We start from the raw sequence: 27,629 nt of genomic DNA, 5'->3' as shown, positions 1-27,629 counted from the left end.
AAAACACCATCGTTCTTCTTCTTCTTCATGCACCATCAAATCACCAATAGCATATCTGCCCAGCCTAGGCCCAAAGTATTGACTTCAAAGTAATCATTACGAAGCATAAATGTCAATTTCTTGATTTTGCTTTGGCTGACCAAGCCAAGGTTGACCGTAGCATGTTCATAATTCAAATCTCAATTTGTTCATCGAGCACATGTTCTGTTGTGCTGCACGTGGATGTCAAAGCGTTTTCAACAGTGTAATTACGAAGCATGTTTCACGAGAGACCATATCTTTTCAATACGCTAACTCCACAACAACGCCGATATTACTGCGCCACTTGGGCAGTGGCTGGTATTTTGGGTACTTTTCAGCTACAACTCAGTCAATTTCAGAAATTTAGCAAAACCTCGCGCCGCCCAGCAGGGACTTTGTTTTGTACACATTACAGCACCTCCATGTCACGTAATATACAACACCTCTTATCAAATGTGATACCGTAAGCGTACCATACTTTGCGCACCTAGGGCCTAACTTTGCGCACTTTACAAAAAATCGTTAAATACCGTATGCGTGATAATGTTTGCACCATCGTCAAATAAAATTCCAGTTTGACTTGTGAAGACAATGTATTGGTTTTATTTGCAGGCATTTAAGCTATTACTCATATCCTAGTAGGCTGTGAATAAAAAGTGTTGTTTTCTTAGTTTTACACTTGCATAATGACTAAGTGGCAACCTAGCTCGTGATTTGTCCACGCGCAAATGTCGAAAAGTATCCGTGGTAGTGTCAAAGTCAAGATTAACAATTTTTGAATTTATTTTTTTATTTTGACATTGCATAATGGTGTAGACATTGGCACACAAACAAAAGTTATAATAACTATTGATTCTGGAATTTGGTACGGATCGATAGTTTTTCGGAAATCGAAAAAAACGGAGGTTGCGTTCGGGCAAATTCAAGACTTTCTTATATGGCGCTACTCGTAGCTCCTGGATGCCATTGGTAATAATGTAAGTTTTTTTTTCTATGATCGAAGGATCATAAAGGCCACCGTAATTTTCCTTTTCGATATGCCATGCCGTTAAGTCGCTGATTTCGCGTTTCTTTGCCATTTTTCTCATTGAGCGCATATAATTCACCCAAATCTTATTTTTGGTGGCAGCGATAGCTTTCTTAATCCATGTTAACCTTGTACGACCAGTGGACACCTTCGGGAAGAGTTGCCCTTGCTTTTTTCGGTCTAAGACTGTTTTACGGTTCTCCTAAACACTCCTGAAATGTCTTTTTTAACATTTGCGCGTGGACAAGTCCCGACTACCGCTGTTACCCCTTCATGGTGCAAATTTTAAACTTAAGAAATCGGATTTTTTTACCCGCAACCTACTGTGATATGAGTTAGAGCTTACGTACATGCAATAAAAACCAAGACATTGTGTGTACAGGTGATATGGGTACCTTATTTGTACGATGGTGCAAACATTATCACGCATACGGTAGTTTTTCTGGTGCATTATGCAAACTTTTTCCCACGGAATACTAGCTAATGATATGGGGCATGCACTTTGCCTCAGTTTGGATGTAATGATAAATGGAAGAGGAAGACAAATTGATGAGTGAATATGCAGTTGCTTTCCCTAAAATGCTGTAAATAACGTTGTAGAATGACGTAGGTTTTGTTTCAAAATTTGTTTTAGTTTAGATAGCAATACCATAAAGTATTTGTGCACTCTCAATAATACAATAATAACCAAACTTGTTCCACAACAGAATGTAATATTGAGATGTTATTTAAGGGCTGCATACCAATTGCTTGGTCATAACAAAATAAGATTGTCCAACAAAACATGTTATGGAAACGTAATGCCTTGATAATTCAATAATAACAAAACAAGATATAAAAACAGGTTTTGTGATTTCGTAGTTATTAATTTGATATTCCCCTCTGCTCGGGTCTCCCGGGAAATGTACCACAAGTTATCAGTACACTTCGCACGCTTTACGGTCGCCCCGAGCTTTTAATTCGGTCGTTACATGAGAAAATTCGTCGAACTCCGGGACCTAGGCACGACCGCCCGGAGTCAATATTGGAGTTTGGTTTGGCGATACAGAATTTCGTCGACCATCTTCAGGCAGCGGATCAGGAGGAGCATTTGGCCAACCCGATGCTCATGCAAGAGCTAGTCGAAAAGCTTCCGGGACCCATGCGAATGGATTGGGCCACTTTCAAGGGTCAACATCGGCGTGCAACTGTTTCAACGTTCGGCGATTTTATGGCCAGGCTGGTAACTGCGGCTAGTGAAGTGAGCTTCGACCTTCCGGGCCTATCAAAGGACTCGAGCACCGAAAATCAACAGAGACCGAAAGAAAAGGTGAGGATACAGACTCATGTGAGCGATGCAGCCGTGACTCCTAGGTCTGCGGTAGTAAACAATCGTAAGCCGCCAAAACCGTTTGCAGCCTGCGAACACGAGGACCATAGAGTGGCCGATTGTTCCATGTTCAAGCAACTCACTCTGGGCGAGCGGTTACAAAAGGTGCAGGATATGGGCTTGTGTCGAACTTGCCTAAACAATCATGGAAAATGGCCATGTAAGTCATGGCAAGGATGCGGAATCGAGGGGTCTAGACTCAGACATCATACCCTTCTCCATAGCACTTCTGCTCCCACTACATCGACGCATTCGGTGAATGTATCAGCGAACGAAACGTGCATCGAATGACGGCTATACTCTATTCCGAGTTCTTCCCGTCGTACTCTACGGGAATGGCAAAAGTCTAACGGTTTTCGCCTTCATCGATGAGAGCTCACAGATTACGATGCTGGAAGAAATAATTGCCAGAGAGCTCGGCGTATCTGGCCCCCGAAAACCGCTCACTCTTCAATGGACGGGGAACGTAAACCGCAACGAACTGAATTCGGAGGAGATCAGCATAGAAATAGCTGGGAAAAACAGTAAGAATCACTTCGAGCTGCGAAATGCGCGAACAGTAAGCTGTCTGCTGCTACCAGCCCAGCGGCTAAATTACAAGGAAATGGCCGCATGTTTCCCACACCTCAGAGGGCTTCCTGTTGAGGACTACGATCAAGTACGACCAAAATTGCTGATCGGACTTGACAATCTACGGCTCAGAGTACCGCAAAGGATTCGCGAAGGCGGACCGTTCGATCCCATAGCTGCAAAATGGCGCTTAGGATGGAGCGTATACGGTCGTGCCTCTGCAACATCTATTCCAAGAGCGATCGTCAACTTCCACACTGCTGCGGCAGCGTCTTCTGACTGCCTCCTAAACGAGCAATTGCAAGATTACTTCACATTAGAAGATCTAGGAGCGACGTCTCCGAACGAGAAGTTGGAGTCAGAAGAAGAACAGAGAGCAAGGCAGCTTCTCGAGAGAACTACACGTCGTACGACGATTGGATTCGAGACTGGTCTTCTGAGGAAGGTCGACGATCCGGTATTCCCGAATACGTATCCCATGGCCGTTCGGAGAATGAAGGCATTAGAGAAAAAGTTCCGACAAGATCCAGCGATGATACAGCAAATAAGTGAACAGCTGCTCGACTTCGAAAGAAAAGGCTACATACGTAAAGTCGACAAAACAGAAGCAGCTACAATCGATCCTCAAAAAACTTGGTTCCTACCTTTGGGAATCGTTATCAACCCGAAAAAAAACCTGGTGAAATTCGGGTGATTTGGGACGCGGCTGCCAAGGTGGACGGAGTTTCGTACAACTCTTATTTACTAAAAGGTCCTGATCTACTTATTCCTCTGCCGAAAGTTCTTCGTACTTCGGCTTCGCGGTCGAATCGGTGCTGCGACTTTCGCCACGACTGAAGCTAAATACCCCGCTATTCTTCCAAGACAACACCCTATAACTTTCTTAATTACTGACTGGTACCATCGACGTTTCCACCATGCCAATCGAGAAACCATCACCAACGAGATGCGGCAACGCTTCGAAATTGCCAAGCTACGCTCCTTGGTGGCAAAGGTGGCGAGAGACTGCATGATGTGTCGAATAAAACAGGCCATGCCTTGTTCCCCTCCTATGGCACCTCTTCTTACAGCCATATTGCAAGCGTTCGTGGGACCCTTCACTTTTGTCGGAGTGGATTACTTCGGACCGGTATTGGTCAGAGTGGGAAGGAGCAACGTTAAACGATGGGTAGCCCTTTTTACTTGTCTAACCGTTCGTGCGGTTCACTTGGAGGTGGTCTACCGTCTTTCCACCGAGTCATGCCTCATGGCAGTGCGACGTTTCATAACGCGCCGGGGATCACCGGCAGAATTCCACTCAGACAACGCGGCCTGTTTTCAGGGTGCGAGTAAGGAGTTGCAGAAGGAATTAGGAAAGCGGAACAACGCCCTAGCTACTACTTTTACCACGGCCAAAACACGGTGGTCTTCCATTCCCTCTTCTGCCCCACATATGGGGGGTGCGTGGGAGCGTCTCGTACGTTCCGTCAAAGTAGCGATAGGAACCATAGCGTAAACCGGATGATGAAGTACTTGAGACAGTCTTACTTGAAGCAGAGGCACTGATAAACGCTCAACCACTTACGTACATTCCACTTGAATCGGCAGTCGAGGAAGCCCTCACTCCCAACCATTTCCTCTTAGGGACTTCCAATGGAGATAAGCTGCCTCCAACGGTGCCAGTCGATTCCCCGGTGGAGCTACGAAGCTGCTAGAGACTCGCGCAAGCGATCACTCAACGTTTTTGGGAGAGATGGGTGAAGGAATATCTTCCGGTGATCACTCGTAGGTCGAAGTGGTTTGAAGAGGTTCGGGACATAGCAGTTGGAGATTTAGTGTTGGTAGTGGACGGAACGACAACGGATCAGTAGACTCGAGGACTTGTAGAAACGGTTATTCCTGGACGGGACGGAAGGATCCGTCAGGCCTTTGTTCGAATAGCATCTGGTGTATTACGACGTTCAGCAGTGAAGCTGGCAGTCCTCGACGTGCTGAAGGAAAGTGAACCTAACGCGAAAGTCCTGATGGAGCCGGAAGTGACTAGGATTCACGGGAGGGGGGATGTCACGTCACCCCCTTGCTACAGCTCAACTGTGGCCGAGTGATGCTGTGGATACCACAGTGTTCGATCGGTCTTACCAACACAGCGTACCGTGGACCTGTGTGAAGAAGAATGTAGATAGATGAAGTGTCTAGCAGAACTTGGACAAAAACAAAGACCATGCGAATTTTTTGTTCTCGTAGTAATTATATCTCCACTACATTTGTTACATCTAATTTAATTCGACACCAACATTTCAAAAGGGCGTAACTGCTTTTGGAATCATCACCTTCTTTTAAAGCTGTGGGTCATGTGTTATGATTTCCATGTTTTTCACAACAAGTACTAGATGGGGAAAACTCTCCTCTTTCCGACAACCACGGTGGTTTGAGTGTAAGGGAGGCAGTACGACCTACAGCTTTGAAAGAAGGTATTACTTCCAAATGCAGTTACGCCCTTTTGAAATGTTGGTGCCGAATTATTGGAATAAGTGCCTAATTTATTATTACTGGCTTAAATCGGCGAATTGGATTATCCTCTAGCTTTTCAACAAAGGTAAATCATGGAATTTGTAATGTGTAATCAACTAGCTAAATCAATACCCTCAAATTTAGGAAACATCGAATAAATTGTCAGTTCTCCAACTAAGTTTGCCTAATCACAAACAGGAATCATAAAGTTTACTCGTAAGTACGTTGAAATTGCATAATGCTGAGAGCATTTAGTGAATATCTCTTCATATTAGTACAGAGAGTACCAGAATTAGAACCCTAGAATTCGAGATAAGATTCTGAGATCCAAAAGGATCACCAAAATTGTAAGTTTTTGATCTGATTCGTAATTCGATATGCTATTAATAAATCTTAACTTCTAGCTTTAAGCTAACCGACAAAAGGATCGTTTGCTAACGAGATTTGGAAGCTTCCTCTCACAACAACCAGACTTTGATATGCTGCAGTTATATGGCAGTTATTCGTTCCTGCTCGGATAAAGCCAAATACATTTTTGTTTTGTTAACTTTAGTTTACAGTTTGACAAAGAGGTGATTATTTAAGGCTTAGATTAAGGTACAAATTCAATGCATAACCCTAATTTTTAGTATCTTCATATCAAACTATAACAAGAATTATTCAATTTGCTGCACTTCGCTTTACAATTCTGTTGTTTTCCTATCTCATCTTCACAATGCAGCGAACTTCAAACATAAATGCTCAATAAGTACTATCCAATGTGTATACACTCTACTAGAGTAGAGTGTATACACGTTGGGTACTATTATCAGGCTGCTATAGTGTACGTCGGCCAAGTCACCCATAAAGGGTGCGCACGGACATAGGGTGATCCGTAATAATAGTGAATGTTAAAAAAAATCTTTCATCGCTTGGAAAACATTCAAAAACGACCGAAAGTTGGATATTTTCAGTAAATAAAAAAAACACTGAATCTCAGAAACGGTGGCATTTACCATTTTTTTTTTCAAAATAGACGTACTTGCGTACTTTTATTGGAATTGCACCAGAAAAAAATTAACCGTATTTCAACAAGTTTAAAAAATCCAACTTATTTAAAACAAATATAACTAGTTTGTCCATCATATCTCTCATTCGTCCTACTTTCGCTACAACACATCGAAAAAAAAGATCAGAAAAAAAACAGTCCCATGAATTGCCTAACATATAACAAAAGATAGCTCATCTTTCGGGCATGGCTTCCCCACTAACAAAAGTAGCTGCATAAAAGCTTCTAGAGCAAACGCTTTTGGAAGAAAGTTCGTTTGCGTTTTTATACAGCAAAAATGTTAGTAGGGATTTGGTCTTTCTCAAATGTAAGACTAGAATCATAACGGGAAACTGATGTTGCAAATTTTCATTTATGATCGTGGAAAATGCTTATGCAAAATTTCAGATAAATAAAAATGATGGATGATAACATGTAACATTTTTGCTGCTGCAGCTTAAAGTTTTCAAAAAATCTTCTTTTTATAGGAACAGGTATACCTACAATTTTGAATACTTCTGTCGAGTGGGAACAAGTTTTGATTCTTAACGTACTTTATGGTGTGTCAATAGAAGCTGAAGTCACTCTACGGATCATTGTCTTTCCCAACAAGGAATCAAATGCCACCAGATCACGATTTTTTCACAAATTTTATCTCTAAATTTGTCAATTAGTAACATTCTGTATCTTCTAATTAATTACAAGTTTTTCCGTATGTTTGCATTTAACTCCTTCTCGTGGGCACCATTTGAGGGATCGAGGATGAAGATCGGCAGCCGTAATCCAAGTATTGTGGCGTACTTTTGCCGATAACACCGTTCAACACTAAATTTTGTTATGGGATGAGAAAAAAAATAACAGGGGTTGGGGACCCTAGAAGTGTCATAGTGTAAAAATTTTTGAAAAATATTGGACCGGGCCTTCACAGTTTAAAACCGAAGTTTGTATGGAGAACTTAGGGTGTTCAATTGATATAAGCATTAGAACGCGCTGTGACACTTCTAGAGTCCCAAACCCCTGTTATTTTTTTACTCATCCCATAACACCAAATTTTGTAAAATTTTGTCGAGCAGTGTAATGTGTTATTCTAATTGTGATAAAGGGCAACAATAGGGTACGTTAATGATGTTTTTGTATACATCGTTTTATATAAAAAACGATGTAGGGTGCCTGTACCAATTATTATGGCACTACCTAAGGAAAACTATTTGTACAAAAATAACGAGAAGACCAACGAATGTCACCAATACGTAAAAAGATAATTTAGTTTCCATACTTTACACTGCCGTTCTACGCTCAATCGTCCCATGTTATAAGGGAATCTCATGTAACATGGGACATTTATGCGGGCAGTACAGGAAAAATATGAAAACGGAGCCAAAACTACTTTTAGTATTTATTACAGCGTGTGCCAATGATAAGAACCCTGTTCCAGTTATGACTTCATTTTTTAACTTCGGTTCCTTTCCACACTATTTGCATGCATTTCTTATGGGATCAGCCATAATTGGTACACTATGGCGAAAAAGGGTGCAAGGAAGCCGAAATTTTAAGGAAAATTATTTTTCCACCATAATTTGAGCAAAATGTGCAACCATCTTTTGTGAACGTGATCTGTTGTTCACATATTTTCTATTAATGATATATATCGTTAAAAGGTGAAAATCAACTATGGCGAATAATTGGTACTATAGCCATAATTGGTACACTTACCCTACTAAAATTACACAGAATTTTTGCTTTAAGCGTGAGGGAATTTAAATCTTTAAAATCAAATAAATTCAGAAATGTTCAATCCTTCTAACAAAAACTGTTTTTTGATTGTAATTTAGTTTGATTTATTAAAAGTTCCAAAAGCAGACAATTTAAATCATTTGAATGATATGCTATTAACAGTACAACATATCACTCCACTGTCCAATGTAAATGACATGCATCGTGATCCATTGGAATGAACTTTCACAAAAGAGAAGAATTGGCATTTTCGATAAAACCCTTGTGTGATGCCGTAAATGGTTGGGTCTTCTCTGGCAGTTTATTATTTTCATTCTTATAGAGACTTTTGACCGGCAAGAAAAATAGTGGCCATTTAGCTGCAGACAGTAGACTTACATTTCTAAAAACGAATGACATGTGATGAAAGGCTTGATGGCTATTTTACGAATAATATCCCTCATAAATCTAGTTTTCCATTTCTCCCATGACCACTTAGAGAGTATATTGTGAAGTGAAATTTTCTCCGCAAAAACCGGCTTTAACGATGACTAAAATGGGAATGTCTTTGCAGAAAGGCATTCTGAACTTTTGAGGACAAGTCAAGAAGATACTAACGTTTTTCCACATCAAATTTGGCGTGGAAGAATTTCTCACTTTTTCATGCTTTTACACAAAACTAAAGAGAAGCGTTAATACCAGATGAGAAGGGTAGCCACCCTCAATCGAGAACATAACTCGAAAGGTTACCGTAGGAAAACGGGTCTGGCCACGGCTTCTCCAGTTTTCCTTGTGAAGAGATTATGCTCAGGGTGTGCTCCTTTTTCCTTCGTTACCATCGGAGGAGAGGAACAGTGGTTTCATTTCTGAGCTGTCACTTGCTATTCAACGCTTGGTTATGATTTATTGTGGTCATTTTTCCTTCTCGCCTTCCTGGACTCTTGTGACCCTTCTTTTTGATCCGTCTGCTTCTGGTATGTAAGGTATGATGAGACGGTAAGAAGAAAGAGATGAGATTGAAAGCATAACGGTTTTGGTTGATTTGATGGTTTGTTGGAAAGATTATCCTCATTGCCAGATAGATAGAAGATGAGGAAATTTCACGTGTCAGGTCTAACTAGCCAGCTCTTGACATCTCTGGAAACTCGAAATATTGGAATTAAAAAGGCGCTTCTGAAGTTTTAACATACGCAATACATCGTTTGTAGTGTTTTTGTAACTGATGTTGTTGGTTCATTCATAACTGTTCATGCTTTATGAACAGATTCGTAGATAACGTTGAGCACATAGTGGCTGAGGTGCGATGCAAAGAGATAAGAGATCGGATTAGCGTCGAAGCACACTCTGTGGAAACTATATGCAGAACGCATGAACCGTACATAGTAGATGAGTTGCGATGAGTGCGTAGATGCGATGGAGCTGCTTCGACGCATGTGATCGCAAGAGAACGCAAGAGAATGCTTGTCGGGTATGGATTTTATGATTGCGCTCGTTGTGTATGTAAAGCAATGCGGATTTAATGTGTTGGGAATGCTAGTAGGTAATATAAAATGCGTTAATATGTTGTTGTTTTTAAATATAACTCAATGCTTTTTCACATGACTTGCATTTTGATGAACCAGACGTAATAAAAATTTCTCATACTGTCTATCGATCGCCATGTAAAATAACATATTTCATTGCATATAAAATAGTATTCCATCAAATCGTTTAAGTTTTTTACAGCATATTTTTGTTATTATATGTGTATTTTCTATGTTCGGGATTTAAATGAAGTGATCAATGTTTGATATGGTCGTTTGTTCAGTGCATGCTATTCATGTGCAAGTTAGAAAGTTTAAGGGTTTTATGGTATTCAACTCAAATGCTAAAAGGATTCTGATTGAAAGGTTCTGCTTTTTTCTTTGTCAGGCAAAACTAGAAAAGAGCATGACATCGATTTCGATTGATACTCTTTTACCTAATATATGATGAATATTGTGTACTTGGGTGTCTACTCATAACTCATAATAAAATTCCCTGAGTTTTCCAGGTTTTTCCAGATGAAATTTTGAAAGTTTATAATTAAAAAAAATACCCAAATTTTCTAAAAATTATAAAGGGTGACTTAGCGTATCATCGCCAGGTTTGTTCTCTTCGTCATGAGGGATTTATGCCGGTCAAATTACCTGAAACTTGATCGTATTCAATTTGGTTGGGAAGGATTAGATGCCAACTCTGAGTTCAACAGGTTTCAAAAAAACCCCCATGACGAAGAGAACAAAACTGCCGAAAATACGTAAGTTCTCCTACTCTTTCTAAAATTCTTTCAATATTTCTGAGCATTATTCCTGGAATTTCTTCCAAAGTATCTTCCTGGCTTTCCGCAAGATTCTTTCACACGAGATGTCTGTTTGAGTACATCCCGACATTTCTTGCAAAGGTTTTCCGATATACTAGAGATTCTCGCTGGATTCTTCCTGAAGATCCATCCAAAACTATTCAAAGTTTCTTCAAGAATGTCGTAGCCATGCAGTTAGAGTCCGGGTGGATGAGGGTTCGATTCCCGCTCCGACCGATGAAAATTTTCACGAGAATAGCTTCTTATCCGTAGCCACTCCGTGTTAAGTTTCGTTCAATCGGTACAGCCGCCGACTGAAGCCAGTGTCCATGCCTTTTTTTAACGATTTTCCGGGACAGCTATCCATAAGCTATTGGATTTTTACTGATAGTTTTCCGATATTCCTCTTGTTTTCCTCGCGGAACTTCGTCCGCAGCTGTTTTCAAGATTCCATATGGTTTTCAGAATTCCTCCTTGGATGTCCTTAATATTTCTTCTCGGGATTACTATTAACTCGAACTTTTTTCGAGATGTCTCATTTTTTCTCAGGTTTTTCCTGAAGTTCCTGTCGAGATTTCTTCAATAACACTTTGTGGAGTTTCTCGCAAGATTTTATTTGAATTCCCTCGAATATTTCTCCATGAATTTCCTATAAGGTATTTCGTAAGTTATCTCAGGAGACATTCTGAGGAAAACCCGTAGAAGAATCCCTGCAATTACTTTGTGAGAAATTCCTGAAGGAATATCCAGAATCTCGGGACAATTTCTGGTAAAGATCCCGGGAAGAATTTTGGGAATAATGCACAGAATATCTGTAAAACTCTCAGGTGGATCACTATAAGAAATCCGGTACAACTACAAGAAACAGCCTGGCTCTGAAGATATGCAAGAGAAGAATTCAATGAGAAATATCAGCAATAACTCCTGTAGAAATCCCAGAAGGCAATCTGGAAAAAAAATCTTAGGGGAAAAGCCAGGGTATTTTAATTAAGAAAAGCTCTGAGAGACATCTCATGACCAACATCGGGAGGAATCTTCTGAGAGAAGTTCCAGGAGATACTCCGAGAAAAATCTCAGGTAAAACTTCAAAATAAACATCGCAAAAACTTTTAACAAATTCCTGTAGGAGACCAGGAAGAACATCTCGAAAAAAGCCCAAAACAATGGTTTGAAGATATCACAGGAAAAAATAAAAGAAATCTCTTGAGGAACTCTTGCAGTAAATTCGTGAAAACTCCTTCAGAAATCCTTGGAGAAACTTTAGTAGTGAAGATCTTCTGGGGAAGTCCCAAGAGGAACACCGGAAGGAATCGGGTAAAATTTTCGTGAGGAGTGCCGAAAGAAATTCCACGATTTATCCCGACAGACATTTTTATAGAGTATTCGGAATAAATTCTGGTAGAAATCCTACGAAGATTTCTTTGAGCAAAACACTGGAACAACTCTGAGAAGAAATAGCATCCTCGTGAAAAACTCCAGGAGGAATCGGTTGGAATTCAGGAATCCTGGAAGGAATCCGGAAGTATACCTTTCCGGAAAAAAATCAAAAAGGAATACCAAGAAAAATAGCGTCAAAAATGCGGAATGGAATTTTATAAGAAATCCTGGGAGACATTCCAGGAGATATTGTTAAAGAAGTTCCAGAAATAGATTGTGACGGAATTTCTGGAAAAAAAATCCTTGTAGCGAAATTTCTATATGGATTTTTACTACCAGGTTCATACGACCCAATGATTTTTTTTTTCGGAGTAAAATTTCCCTGAGTACTCAAGAAATTCCCTGAGTATTCCAGGTTTTTCCCTGTTAAATAAAATTCCCTGAAGATTCCCGGTTTTCCAGGTTTTTCCAGGAAGTAGACACCATTAGAGACATCTTTTCTCGTAGATGTCTCCGAAAATTTTGTAATAAAAAAATCAATACCCTTAAATAATACATACTTGCCGAATTTTTGTTTCTTTTTGCCGAGATCAGCACAATAAAGTAATGTTTTAATGCCGAAAATCAGTATAACAGTCTCATATTGATTTAAATTGAAATTAACACTCAGATAGCTCAGTCCGGAAAGTAAAAATATGTGTATACATAAAGACATCCCTCACGCGGATATAATTACATTTTATACATTCTTTTATCAAATAATTAATTCAATAATCTCAATCTTGTACAGTTACACCAGATTTATTTTTTGAACTGGTCGGTTTTTGCTATTGCAACAGGATCAAAACTGACTAAGTTATAGCAAAAACAAAACGGCCCGCGCAAAACAAAAAGCAGGTGCATTTTATCTTTCCGCTCTTACAGATGAAACGATCATTTCACTACCCACATCCAAAGAAGCGCGCTTCAACATACAAGCGACTTCATCGATCAAATCACGCGAATCGTTGATGCGCACGAAATAGGCGAAAAAGGATGTAAAAACAACATGCGCACCCTCATTGAAAACCTTATGCACTATGGCCTATCAAACTTCCCTCTTCTCATCTCATAACTTATCGCATCCGATCGCATCTCACCTTACCCACTATGGTCACAGCCTAACATATATAGTTTCTCATCTTGTTATCGCCTATGTTCGATCAATATTATTCGTCTATTGAACATGCATAACATCTCCTCTCAAATGGTTCACATGGGACTTAACAATGTGCTTCAAGTAAAACTTATCACCCATTGGAATGTGACAAATCCAATCTGCTGACAAATTCATTCTTACGACACCATCAAAAACGACTTATCTCGTCAAAATTTGGGAATCGTCGAAATCGGGATTTCATTTGGTTTGCTGAAGGGAGCAGCCCACCTACAACGGTTGATTTGATGCGATTGACAGAAATCAAAAGATTGAATCATTTGGGTCGGAGACGAATACCTTTTAACTGCCGGTGGCATACAACAGGAGAATGTCATACAAAAGTACGCTTATGCGTGCAAATGCCACCACCGTGAAGAGGGATGTAAAAAGTTAGATTGAATTATCGCCCCGTCCCAGGCAGTTGTCTCCTAGTCTCGGTTGAGCTAACATACATGTAATTCGTTTACCGAAGAGCTTTTTTATATTTTCGATTTTACTTGAGGAATCGTGTGAAGAATCAAAACGACTTTTATAGCGGGATTAGTTCACCATGGTAAATAGCATTGCAAATTGCATTGACAGAATATGGAGTTTTGCTGTTTTTACCTGAAAGTTTTCGTTTCCAAAGAGAAGCATTTTACAATAAAAAAGTAAAGAACTTTTATTTTGTTAACTATTTAAGGGCGCTAAGTTAAAAATCTGTTTTATTATAAACTAAGAACATTACCAGATAATTTATCCAATGTAGACCCAATGAAATTAGTGCTATCCGTAATGCTACTACCCCCAAAACAAATTACTCCACCAATATTGGGTTTCTCATTAATGTTTAGACTACTGTGATAATTTGAGAATCCACTGAATAATTCTGGAGCAACATTTGAAAAGGGCCCAAGAGGTCTTATGTCTTTTTTTGAAAACGCTCCGTAGGGCCCAACAGCAGCCCGCCCACGCAAACGAACACCGTTATTCGAAAGATCGATGTTTGATCTAATAACGGTCTTAGTTTGTGTGAATAAACTGATGGGGGCTCAGGAGCGACGTTTGAAGTCATTGTTTACCAATGCTTGTATGCCCTTTTCAAATGTTACTCCAGAATTATTTCTCAGCGAAATTTCACACTAATCAAACTTATTTTGTTTACCTGTTGTGCATCCGATGCCCCTGTCATGAACTCAACCGAACTTGTGTATGCCAGCTGCTGCGAAGTCGTGTGCGAAATTCTACTGTGATAATAATTAATTTCAGCCGAGTCTAAATGGGTGAAAATGTCGCAATATTGAAATTTCGACGTTTAACAATTCTAATTAATTTGGTCGGTAGCTTAGTTGAAAAAGCACTTGTCTAGCGTATAATGGTCGTGAGTTCAAATCTCACCTGCGCAGTGGATTTTTTCGCAATTTTACTAATAATATATCCATCTGCACATATGTACGTTGAGTTAATTAAAAAACATGTTGATTCCAATTCCAAACACTCTGTAAGTTGACTTCTAGAATAGAGGTGTGCGCCGCCGCGCCGCGCCGCGCCGATTAGAAATCGGCGTGAATCGGCGTGCGGCTCACTAAGCCAACAAGAATCAAAAATACTATATTTTTTAAACGAGGATAGGTAAAGGGGGGTTACACCCATGCACTGGTGGAAAAACTTTATGGTTATGTTTTTTGAAGCCGATCCAGGAAGCATCGGCGTGTCGGCGTGGCAAACGGCGGCGGCGGCGGCGGCGTGAAAACCGCACGCCGATCGGCGTATCCCTTCTCAGAAGGGCTACTATCATCAAAACCAAAAAATTTCTGCAGCAGCACATGGCTAGATGTCCATTTGTTGCAATCCAATCATTAGAAAGTAGTTTACTTCGTTCATAATTGTTTGAGAAGCCCCACGCCGATGCACGCCGATTTTACGCCGAATATTCGGCGCACACGTCTATTCTAGAAGTTATTTTTGTTATACATAGGGTATTGGTTCCCTTCTTAAGCATGTGGCTCTCATTTTCATCCTACGCAAAACAAAGGATTGAAGCGCTGTTTGTTTTGTTTCTTATTTGTGTATTTTTTGTTAGAAGTGAGCACCTATGAAAACAAAAAGAACGGAATCAATCGGTGCCGTAATCGCTTGTTTTCAAATAGGATGAATATGGGAGCGTGAGATTAACGATAGAACACATACCCTATAATCGGTATTTCAAAACACTTTTTCGATACTTTGTATTAGTTTTCAACAATAAAAATTAAGCTAAGGCGCTTTCAAATGTATCGACTTCGAAACTCCAGTTCGTACTGAATTGCGCCTTTCAATAGGCAGCACGCTGTAGCACGCTGTAGCGCTGCAACTTTACTATACGCAACATGCATAACTCTTGCGCATAAACCTGCTGCAACGCTACAACCTCGAGATAGTGGCGATGACTTGATGCATCGCAGATCACAGTGGACAAAATCGAACCAGAATGGCGCTGGGTTGGGATGTTTTGCGTAGAGGATACAACCACAAGGTTCATGTTGAATATCTAAGGAGGGTTGATAGACGTTCTTCTTCTTCTTCTTTGTGCCTCTACGTCCCACTGGGACTTGGCCTGCTTCGCTTCACTTCAACTTAATGGTTCTCTGTGCAATTCCAGAGTTATCAATTGAAGGGCTTTCTTTGCCTGCCATTGCACGAATTTGTATATTGTGAGGCAAGTACAATCATAAAACTATGCGACTATGGAGTCGAGAAAATTTTCCCGACTGGAACGGGAATCGAACCCGCCGTCTCCGGATGAGCGATCCATAGCCTTAACCACTAGGCTAACTGGTTGATAGACGTGTCTTAGTTAAATATCGTAGGGTTCACATATCCGAAACGGAAAACGGACGGCAAGATCACCCGTTCCCGATCGGATACGGTCTAGGATCTTTTTGTAATTACGAAGTTTTGAATAGCACGGATCTCATCATGCACAAAACGCACTAAGCAAAAATTGCTACTCAAAGTTTTCTTGGAGAAACCAAGCAATGATTTTCATTCTCTTCTCTATGTGCTATTTTGGGTAAAAAGATTTGTGCATTCGATCTGGAAGGCAGCCATGACTTACTTGAATCTCTTCACATAGGCAAGGATGTTTTCAATCATCTGGCAATCATTTGACTCATTTGTCTATAACTCAGTGCAGAAGCCTAATATTAAAATGTGATGTTTGGCAAACTTGTAGATTATTGTTTTTCCTAGAATTATCACCAAGGACGCCATGTTCTAACTCTTTTATTTACGGCGTAAAAGTGTTAGTACCAAGTACCCCCTACTCATACTAAACGATTGGATTTTTCGATCGTTTAGTATGAGTAGGTGGTACTAGCGCTCTTACGCCGTCATAGGCGAAACTACTGGGGGTGCCGGGGTTGCCAGGCACCCCCTAGAATTTGAATGCATTGCTATGAAATATGGAGTGATGAATGATGAATGGATGAACTAATGAATATTTGTTTGTAGGGCACCCCCTGGCAAAAATTCGTAGTTTCGCCAATGTACGCCGTATATATGAGAGTTAGGATATGGCGTCCTTGGTGATAATTGTAGGAAAAACATTTATGTACAAGTTTGCAGAACACCTCATTTCAATATTATGCTTCTGAACTAAGCTGTAGATAAATGAGTCAAATGATTGCCAGATGATCGAAAAATATTCAAGAATACACAGCTGAAATTTTTGTATTCATACCAATGAACTTGTTTTTGTTTGCCTAACCCGATCAGAAATTAATAACAAAATTATAACCGGTTGAATTTCATTATAACCAGCGAAATTTCACACTAATCAAACTTATTTTGTTAACCTGTCGTGCATCAGACGCCCCTGGCATAAGCTCAACCGAACTTGTGCATACCAGCCGCTGCGTAGTCGTGTGCGAAATTCGACTGTGATAATAATGAATTTCGGCCGAGTCTAAATGGGTGCAAATGTCGCAATATAAGCTGAAATGGTTCTTCATATTGCTAGCTCCTCTACAAATGGACTTGCTTATCCAACATACAAGAAAAAGAAGTATAACGTCACCATGAGCGTAACTACAACCCATTTGGTCCCTCAGCTTCAATGTTTTGCGCGCTTGTTGTGCGGTACAGCCAGTGCTTACGACTTCAGAACCGGGGAGCCAAATCGTTGTTGTTGTTAAATCGTTGCAATTGATCACAATTACATCTTCGTATCTTCCACTAAGTTGTGCAGATAGCTAATGGCTTTCTGCATACTGGAAAGTGTAAATCTCACCACTACTTTGCGCCAGCGTTCATTCAAACGTTCAATGCATTTGTTTAACATGTTTTAATCCATATCATGATAAGCCTTCAGTTAAGGTGAATATATAACGAAGCCACACTTCGAATTTTCAAAAGCACAAATCTGAAGAATCGAGAGTTGCTTTGCGCTGAAAAGTTGATCGATTAGTCACCACTAGCGGGTCACCAATCGATCAACTTTTCAGCGCAATCCGTCTTTTGTTTCCTCAGATTTGTGCTCTTGAAAATTTGAGGTGTGGCTTCGTTATATATTAACCTTAAGTTCTTCAGTAACCTTATGGTATTTAATGTGAAACTGGGAGCAATTCCTCATATTTTGGTTTTTATTTATTTTTTATTAAATAACGAAGCAATATTTTTAAAATCGGTTTTCGTATACATGTAGAGAATGGATCCAGATTTTTTTTTTCGTGTTTAAAAATCAAGAGGTACCTTGATCCATTCTCTACATGTGTACAAAAACCGTTTTTGAAAATATGGCTTCGTTACTCAATAAAAAAAAAATAAAAAAACAAAAAAAATGAGGAAATGCTTCCAGTTTTGCCTTGGAGTGCACTAAGGGGATTCAGGTGGTCAAAAATCGTAAATTGACTTTATTCAATTTGAGATTTCAGCTTCGGTAGTTGAAAGTAGACCACTTGGACCAGTAAACTCTAGAATATTAGTTTGCTAATCTCTATACTTATCGAAATATTGGCAGCAGAATGAGACCATTGCCAATTTTTGGTAAAATTTATGAAATGTTCGAATTCGCATATCTTCGGCTTAAATGAAAAATGTTATTTTTTAAAGCAATTTCTAAAAGCTTGCTAACAAACCTTTCGAATGACTTATCAGACGTAGAAATGTAGATTGGAAAACTATTAAATGATGCCACACTAAAAAAAAATTTTTTTTCACATACAAACCGTTTCGAACAAAAAATTTTCGCTTCGGGACTACTGCTATGTCGTTGTTTAGGATCCCTACCCTGGGAAACATTGAAATCAAATTTGGCTACTACTAGCTGCTATTCTGCAATTTCAATCAAGTTGTCGGCTATAATTGAGATATTGCTATATAAAATTACCCTATTGGCCCTTGTAAAAATTGGTTCAAATTTGACTGAGTTATAGTGGAAAACAGACGAATATAGAAGCCACCGCCCAAGTGGCGCAATTCCCTATTGAAACGACTTGTTCAACATGTTTTTCATATTTTTCTGGCATAAACCCTACGAATAGGAGCAAGACATTATAAAATTGAAAATATTTTTGGCCACCTGTTACACGCAGAGAAATAAATTGTAAACACAATTAAATTCCAGTTCAAATCAACCGATTTTTCAGTTTGCTTTAGCGACAAACTGATTTCTAGTTAAAACTAAACTGTTCTAAGTTTAAACTAAATTGTTTGATATTACAAATATTTTCAATTGACGCAATTTTTGACAGTTTGTAAGTCCAAACTGAGATTTTGTAGTTTCAACATAAAACAGTGGATTGTTTCAAACGACAGCACTTGTGCATCTAACAAACAGCCAGAATGTGATTGTGTTGGTGAAGGCAGCTCCTGCGGCAGCTCGAAAATCTATTTTTAGACACTCGACAAGCGGATGGAAAGTAGACCGGATAAAAAAAGACAAAAAGGCAAAACCGACCAACGTTTTGTGGATGCTGTCTTGAGTACTTGCGCGTTATCCATCACGGCCAAGACTGCACTTGGAAGTTGCAGTGATGGATTTGCTACACCTTCCTCGCTGTGGCGAAGTTGAGGTAAGAATTTTCAGGATGTGTGAGTGCTTCCAGGCCCTGTTTGTGGTCCCCAGTTTGCAGAAACAAATGAAGTTTTTAACGTTATATGTAATGATGGTAATTGGTTGTTTTAATCTATAAACACTGAGTAAGAACAATGAAACATAACTTTGAAGTAAGTAAATTCTCAGTTTGAAAATCGACCATGCGTTTTATTAATTCAAACAGGCGTCATTTTTCTGCGTGTTGTATGGAGCCGCCCCATAGTGGAGTGGTGGACATTTTGGTAGGAAAATCCCCTCAAACTGTTGCATGAATTCCCATGGAGGAATTCATGAATAATTTTTTAAAGAAAAATAGAATACATTCCAGAGTCTTTGGTGTACATAATTCTCAATGGAATTTGTAAAGTAATCTTTGGAGAAATTCTTGAAGAAATTTATTTTGGCACATTTTGGCAAGAGCGTTTCGGAAGTCGGTCGCTACATATAACAGTTCGTTTCGCGGGTGAACTAGACACTTTATTAATTCGAACAGAAAAACTACACTTCCATTGGTTGTACGGAGTTTCGGTAACATCGGTAGTGTACTTCTGACTTGCTTACTATTTAACGAAGTCATTTCGATCGGCAGATGGGCATTGACAGATGATCTATGCGGCAAAAAGAGTGTGAGAGACCACATACTAGAGTGGCCTTTAAATATTTTTTGATACTGGCACACTCAAAATCCTAGTATGAATCCATGAGAGAAGTCTTTTCTGGTAGATAACTTGAAGGAATGACTGCTCCAACATGTAACAGATTTTTAATGAGGTATATGGAGAAATTTCCTTGAACATCTTCAGAGTCAGAGAAATTTTCAAAAGAATCTATAAGGATTTTTCAAAAATAATCCATAAAGGAATCCCGAAAAAATGCATGGAGCAATGCCTGCAGTACTTTTTGGAAGAATTTGAGAATGAATTCTTTGAGGAGTTTCTGATGAAATACGTAGAGGAATTCTCTGGAAGAGTTCTTGAAATAATCCTTGAAGAAGTTGCACTGGAGGCATTTCTAAAGAATCTTCAGGAGAGTTTCCTGTTGGTTTCCTGAGGGGAGTACACAAAGAAATCTGGTGCAAGAATTTCTAAAGAAATTGGCATAACGTGCCAGCTTTGTGTTTTATTAACAACTCCGCAGTAATTTATCACAAGCTTTCTCTTCCAATGATCATTTTGTATTTGTATATCGTCAGACACGAAGATGCACAAGGAAGTCAAGGAAGAATTTCTGCAGAAACCTTTAAGAAATTTCTAAGGCGAAAAAGGCAATCAGCTGTTATATTCTGCTTACCCTTCCTGTACTCCAATTCTATGTCGTACGATTGGATTTTGAGGGCCCAACGCAGAAGCTTGGAGTTCCCAGACTCGACCCCAATTGTGAACAACCACAGCAGGCTCCTTGCGTCGGTCACCACTTTGAATCTACTACCTTCCACGAAGTGCCGAAAATGTTCAATCGCTAGGAGAACTCCCAGGCACTCTTTTTCCACACTTGCATATTTCTTCTGGGTACTGCTTAATTTCTTGCTGAAATATGCAATCACACGCTGCTCACCATCGATGTTCTGAATTAATGCTGCACCCACAGCATTATCCGAAGCGTCCGATTCGATAACGAAAGGTAGTTGAAAATCCGGATTCGCCAAAATGGGTGCTGATACCAAAGCTGCTTTCAGTTGCTGGAACGATTCTTCAGCCGCTTCTGTCCACAAAAACTTTTTCTGCCCTTTCCTCAGGAGATCCGAAATAGGTGCAACGATTCGGCTGTAACCCTCGATAAATCGTTGGTAAAATCCAGCCAAACCTAATAAACGACGAATATCCTTAATGCTCTTGGGTCTAGCATAGTTTAATATTGGTTCAATTCGAGAGTTATCGATAGCGATCCCTTCGTTCGTTAGCAAATAACCCAAATAGTTAACTTGTTTTCTGCAAAACCGTGACTTATCCAAGGAGATCGTTAGGTTTGCCTGTCTCAAACGATTTGCCACTAATCTCAATAAACGAAAGTGTTCAGACAACGTCTTGGTAGCCACCACAATGTCGTCTAAATACACGAACACATGAGGCTCCAAATCAAAGCCTATCACCTTGTCCATAAGGCGGCACATTGTGAACGGCGCATTCGTGAGACCAAATGGACAAACCTTGAACCTGAATAATCCCTTTGTTGTTCTGAATGCTGTGAGATCTCGACACTCTTCCTTAAGTGGGATTTGGAAATAAGCATCCTTTAAATCTATCACCGAGAAGTACTTCGCGCTTTCGAGGCGGTGAAATATTCCTTTCATATCCCTCATCGGGTACGAATCCTTTTTTGTTAATGCGTTGATGCGCCTTGAGTCTAAACATACCCTGATCTTCCCGTTCGATTTCCGAACGGGGACCAACGGATTCGCCCATTCACTTGAGCATTCCTCAATCGCATCTAGCTTTCTGTATCGTTCGATCTCTTTATCCATTTCTGCTTGAATGGAAGGAGAGCACCGATACAACGCCTGTCTCCTAGGTTTTGCCTGATCGCTAAGTACTATCTCATGTTGAATCAATGTGGTTCGGCCTAATTTGTTCTCCGTCGTACATGGAAACTCCCGCACTACTTCTGTTAGTTGCACCCTTTCCTCCGGTGTTAATGTGTGCTCCGTTTCGATCGATTCTGGTGTTGTTTGAGAAGGCTCCGGAAGTTCTAGACCTGGAATATCCAAAGAATCATCTGGCTCGGTATTTTCAAGTGTTGGAAGACTCTCAATTGGATGAAGAAAGAAGTGTAGAGATTCCACGCTTTCGTTCTCGCTTGGTGACGTCTGAATGACCGCAACTTCCTCGAAATTTGACCCATTCTGGATCATCGGTTTGATATTGAATGCTTTCCAAAAATTTATACCCAGTATTAGTTCTCTAGATATTTCTGGAACTATTACAACAGCTATAACCTTTGTGACTCCTTTAAACCTGACAGGAACGTTTACATACCCAGCACAAGAATACTGTGTTTTATCAGCCGTGCATATTTTAATCGGTGATGGCAGAAGCTTAAGGCCATGCCGATCCATCAAGTCACTAGTATTAGCTACACTAATCCCAGCCCCTGAATCGAGTAGTGCCTCGATTTCTACTCCAAAAATATCAACTTTCACCTGCGGGCACTGGTTGGTTCGAATCTTAACTTCAAGTACGCTGTTGAAGGGATCAATGTACGGCTTCGATGTACTGGGAACAGAAGACATCTGAGGAATGCTAAGGTCCCCGGCTACGCACTCCAGATTTAGTTTCCCGAATTTTGTGTAGTTGAAGCTCCTCGCGCCGCTTCCCGCTTTGGATGGCTATCACAGGTCGTTGATATTTTCCCGGGATTACCGCAGACATAGCAGAAAGTCGTCTTAGTCTCCTTACAGTCCCTCCAAAAGTGTCCATTCTTTCGGCAGTTCCAGCAGAGTGGTGATCGCGCTGCGTCAGCTGTTCTCGTTCTCGCCCCTTCTTGAAGTCTCTGAGAACCTTGAGCTCGTGGATACCTCCTGTTCAGTTCGTTAATCTCTTCTTCCTCCGACGGTTCTTCCTCGGAATCCACTTCGATGTTGTGGATGCCCTGTTTCTGCCCAACCGGATGCAAACTGGGGTCACTGGCATCGATTCGGTAATTCACCTGTATTAACTGATCCAAACTGCATATTTGGAAACATGCCAGCTTGGACCGATAATGTTGACGCATGTTCTCCCAAATTATTTCAAATTTGCGTTGTGGTGGTAGTGGAATCGTCAGCAGCTTATTTAACCTTTCGATTTCAGTAACAAAGGCGATGAACGTTTCTCCTTTCAGCTGCTTCCTCTCGTAAATCTGTTGTCGGTTTCCCTGATCCTGATTAGGGTTGCCGAACCTGTACCTAATCCTGGTTTCAAATTCATTCCAGTCCCAATTTGCTTCGTAATAGGTAAAAAACCAGTTAGAGGCTTCATCTCGCAGCAACAAGTGAATGTGGTTTATCAGGCTATCCCTAGGAATGCTGTTCATGCTCGCCAACACCTTGACCTTATAAATAAAGTCTTCCAAAGTGGGTGACCTTGGAGAGCCCGAGAAGAAAATGTTCCATTTTTCAATTTTCCTATCGTGCTGCATGCGATAATCCCTCTGAACACTTTCATTAATGCTTGGACTTCTAATCGGTTCATTACGAATATGTTCATTCCCCGCATTGTTGAACCACGCAGACTGTTGCGGAACCCCTTGAAAATTTCTTGTGTGGCCCACACCGATGTTACTAGTGAATTGCCGACCTGGTGATCCGTATTGTGGATTCATTGGTGCGTTAACTGCTTGATATCCTGACTGAGGAAATCCCGTGTAATTTGGTAACTGTAACGGCATGCCTGACTGAGGAATCGTGTGCTTTGGCCGAAAACCGTCTTCTGGAAACTGATCTAAGTTCTGTGTCGCTTTAAACATTGCTCCATCCGGTCGGCTTCCTACTGAGTTTCTCGCAAATCTATTTCCCAAACTCATTTCTCCTCTTCCGTCTTCTAAGGGATCATCATTTGTCATTGGAGGAGGCACCTGGACTGAGGAAGCTTTCGGAATGGTCCCTGTTCTGTTAATTTGAACCGTATTTTCTGAATGATCCTGAGTTCGACTATTCTGTTGTTTAGCTAACACCTGCTGTAACATGGACATTATTTCGTTCATCTGGATTTGTAAGTTTTGGACTTTCACTTCTAAATTATCTTGCACGCCGATTGGTTGTCTTTCCTTTTGAGTTGCTGTACTATTTTGGTTGCTCGCTGCTTGAAAACTTTTGTTCAGATCGTCTTGTACCTGCTCTGCCCATTCTAACGATTCCTTTGATTTCCTAGTTTCATTATCTTCCTCCTGTGAGGACTCTTCTTGACCACCTGGTCTGTAAGCAGCCACTAACTCAGAGATTTGTTTCACTAATGAATCCTTCAATACTTTGGCTTCTGACGATTGAGCATTGCTACGAAGCGCTCTTAAATGGTAATGAATCAGACGAGACACCAATTTTGTATCAAAATTCTGGGACAAAGCAGTAGCTATTGTGTTAATTCTGGAGGAAATAAGATCAAATTCCTGGTCAATTGAATACATTGAGCGATATGTTCTGTTTTCTTGTTTGTCCTGATGAAGAAGTCTTCTTAGAGTCCTTTGCTTAGAATCCAAGTTTTTACTACACTCCTCTCCATAATTTCTAAGTTTAAGCTCGTAGTCTACCTCATCATTCAGAAGATGTGAAGCAGAAAAATATTTTGATGCCATCTTGTAAATAATGCTAAGATACTATTACTCCAGAAAATTTGTAATAAATAAATAAATAAATATGAAAAAAATAACTATAAGGAAAACTTACGAAAACTACTCAAATACTCTATTTGTAACAATTAATTAAACATACTCAATGAACACTATGTCTTACGCAGGAAACCAGAATAAATTACCAAAAAATAGCCTTAAATTCACAACAATCCGAAAAAAACTTGACTCACACTAAATTTTCATAACTTAGCACAGTGACGTTACATTAGATATTACTCAGAATACACATTGCATGATATTTACATCAACGAAATTCTCATTACACTCAAAAGATCTTGCCCCACGTTGGGCGCCAAATATGTAGCAGCCATGAGGCGGCTTGGAGTCTGCTTGCTACTTCCGGCCAGTTTTCAAACAAGTGGCTTATGCGCCACCTCCTAGGAGGACCACTAGTCGTGTTCTACGCCCGGCTAGATACTGACCGAAGAGGTCAGCTTCCAAATACTTAACAGTGCGCAGGAAGAAGTAAACAGACCCATCTATCCAATTTGCCCGAAAGAATCTTACACCTCAATAACTTTCCTCACACGAACATAACCAACGAATCCCGGAAGACAACCGTACTCCAAGAACTCGACCTTATCCAGGTTATCATCACGGGCAGAGATTCCCCATCCACTTTAATCCCATTCCGTTTTGGAAGACGGAATACACAACAAAAGGACGCTAACCAGAACTAACGAAACGTGAAAGGTACTTCAAACTTTCTTAAACATCACTGACTAACACATTGTATTACGAAAACAAAAACGTGAAACTTTCGAATTTATTTACACTAACAATTTGATAACCTAGGCATTCATTATTCTAACAATTTGATAACCTACGCATTCTTACTCGTCCGGACGGCCGGCCTTTCTTCTTCTTTCCCCCTTTTGCTTCTGGCCCTAACGTGTGCGGTTCAGATCTATCTAGCGCTTTCGAGTGTCCGTGCTAATTACGCTTGCATGCAAGGTTTCAGTAACGTACTCACGGTTTGCGAAGCTTACGCTTCGTAGCTTTCTACGATGACGTTGCCGATGACGTAGACGAATCGACGAGCGAGCGAGCGGGCTGTTGCTTGTACCGCTACTCGCGACTTCACAGTCACGCACGAGGTTCTAGGAGGTCCTTCTCGAGCCCGTGACTTCACGAAAACTTTGGATGGCCGATGAAAACGTGCCTGGAGTGCGTTGGTGACGGTCGCTACTCCCTTCTGGCCCTAAACCGCCAGGCAAACTTCGGCACCAAATCGCAGGTGGATGCGTGACGTATGGTGGTGCAGCGGGACGCTGTTTTCGCTTTCTGCTTTGTGCGGTGTACGCTATTTTTGGAAATAGAAGCCGTAGCGCGCGCTTGGCTTTGAGGACACAATTAGCACATATGGGGACACAACGAACACAAGTCATTTACCTTTGAACTCCAGTTCAACTCGCACAATTCACAACCGCACAAAACTAGCTAACTTTTACAAGGCCTAAACGGGGGTACAGTAAATGGTTAATTCAGACTAAAGCACTCTTCACGTTTATACTTTCTTACAAAATCACACCACGGAAAAAACACTACACCACGATCCTTCTTCTGCCACGATCTGGGACAAAGTGAACGAGAATATTTCTGTAATTCCTCAGATTGGATCGACGGTATGGCTCCCGGAAACAGAAGCCCGACGGTCTCCGTTAATCATGTTCGTGTGATTTCAGTTAAAGAAATTGCTTTCGTAATTGAATTGTCTGCCCATCTTAATCCGTTACAAAGCCAAGTATTCAAAAGCCAACTACTTCGGTGTTCTCTAGCAAGATAACGAGAACACGAACAGTAATTCTCGTTACAGCGTACGCAGTACGCAACTACGCTGCGTAGCGGTTGACCTTTCTACACTTCACGAAGTTGTATGCTATGATTTCATTGACTGTTTTGTCTAAACTCCGGCTACGTCCGTGTAAATCATGCTTGAATTTAATATGATTTTGTATTCTTTTATAATTATACAATTAATAAACGAGTAAATAACACAAATAATAAATAACAAAAAAGGGCTACCGTTACAACTGTAAGAAATTCTTGAAAAGGTTCATGGATAAATATTTGATTGAATACTTAGAGAAACATTTGAAAGCATACATAAACCTATACCTGAATAAATCATTTGAAGATTTTTCTAAAAAAAATCTTGATGTAATAGTTGCAAATTTACAAGCAAGAATCTTTGGGGGAATTCCTGATGAATTCGTTGGAGGAATTTGTTAAGAATTCTATACAGGAATCCTTTTTGGTAAGTATCTCTGGAAGGATCCTCAAGAAATACTTTTTCAACAAATCCTTGGAGAATTGCAGTTCATATTTAAGGCATGTCAAAAACAGTGTGTTTTCCGAACACAATGGCGCCATGCAGCGAGTAACTTACGCTTTAAACCCAAAAATATTATTAGTTATACAAAAATATTACCCGAAAATATTATTAGATATACAATGTGTTTTGAAGACTATAACTGAGTGTGTAATACTGTTGATATAAAGATGATCAAACCACATTTTAATTTGTTGTAACTAACTTTGTTATAACTACGATATAATAGAAACTTGTTTTTAGACCGATTCCAACAAATATATCAAAATATACCAAAATTTGTTATAGATATCAACCATTGATATAATTATGTTATGTTTTTGTTATGCCTTCATGATCGGGAAGACTCCCTCTCTGAAGTTTGAATTTTCAAGATGTTTCACTTTGATAAATATTGAAGAATAAACCAAGGCGTAGCCAGCTTTTCGGTCAAGGGGGGGGGGGAGCAAGCACCCTTAGTAAAAAATGTACCTACTAGCTTTTATAACTAAACGCAACACGATGAAATTGAATATAATAACATTATATTCTAGAAGCTTTATTTAACCCTTAGCCCTGTTGAATTTTGTACAATACGTTAAAAAAAGCTTGCCTGATCTACACAAATCAACGTGGTGCTGGTAGCGATGACCAATTTCTGGAAGATTAAGGATTTTTATTTACTCGTGCAATATTTTGCTCTGATTTTTTTTTGTCAATGTCTACAAAACATTCATCAGAAATTATAGCTGAACTCTTTTGGAAATTACGAACTCTTTTGAGGATAAACCTAAAGTTTCCTGATTCCTGTATGCTTCCATTTATCTTC

The 27,629-nt window shown here is 40.0% G+C and overlaps 1 protein-coding gene and 1 long non-coding RNA gene across 2 annotated transcripts in view; one reads left to right on the top strand and one right to left on the bottom strand.

Moving 5' to 3' along the window:
- The window catches only part of LOC134285399 (uncharacterized), a 401,391-nt gene that overhangs the window by 295,273 nt on the left and 78,489 nt on the right, over nucleotides 1-27,629 (top strand). The window lies entirely within an intron of this gene.
- Nucleotides 5,047-26,516, bottom strand: LOC109432351 (uncharacterized). Its single transcript, XM_062845487.1, has 3 exons — nucleotides 26,011-26,516; nucleotides 22,679-25,945; nucleotides 5,047-5,125 (listed from the first exon to the last, which is right to left on the bottom strand). The coding sequence occupies exons 2-3, from the start codon at nucleotides 24,430-24,432 to the stop codon at nucleotides 5,047-5,049; spliced, it is 1,833 nt and encodes a 610-aa protein (XP_062701471.1). The 5' UTR covers nucleotides 24,433-25,945; nucleotides 26,011-26,516.

The sequence above is a fragment of the Aedes albopictus genome, chromosome 1 (genome assembly GCF_035046485.1).
Source record: "Aedes albopictus strain Foshan chromosome 1, AalbF5, whole genome shotgun sequence".
In the NCBI taxonomy this organism is placed as follows: domain Eukaryota; kingdom Metazoa; phylum Arthropoda; class Insecta; order Diptera; family Culicidae; genus Aedes; species Aedes albopictus.
This window is presented reverse-complemented; position numbering and strand designations above follow the sequence as displayed.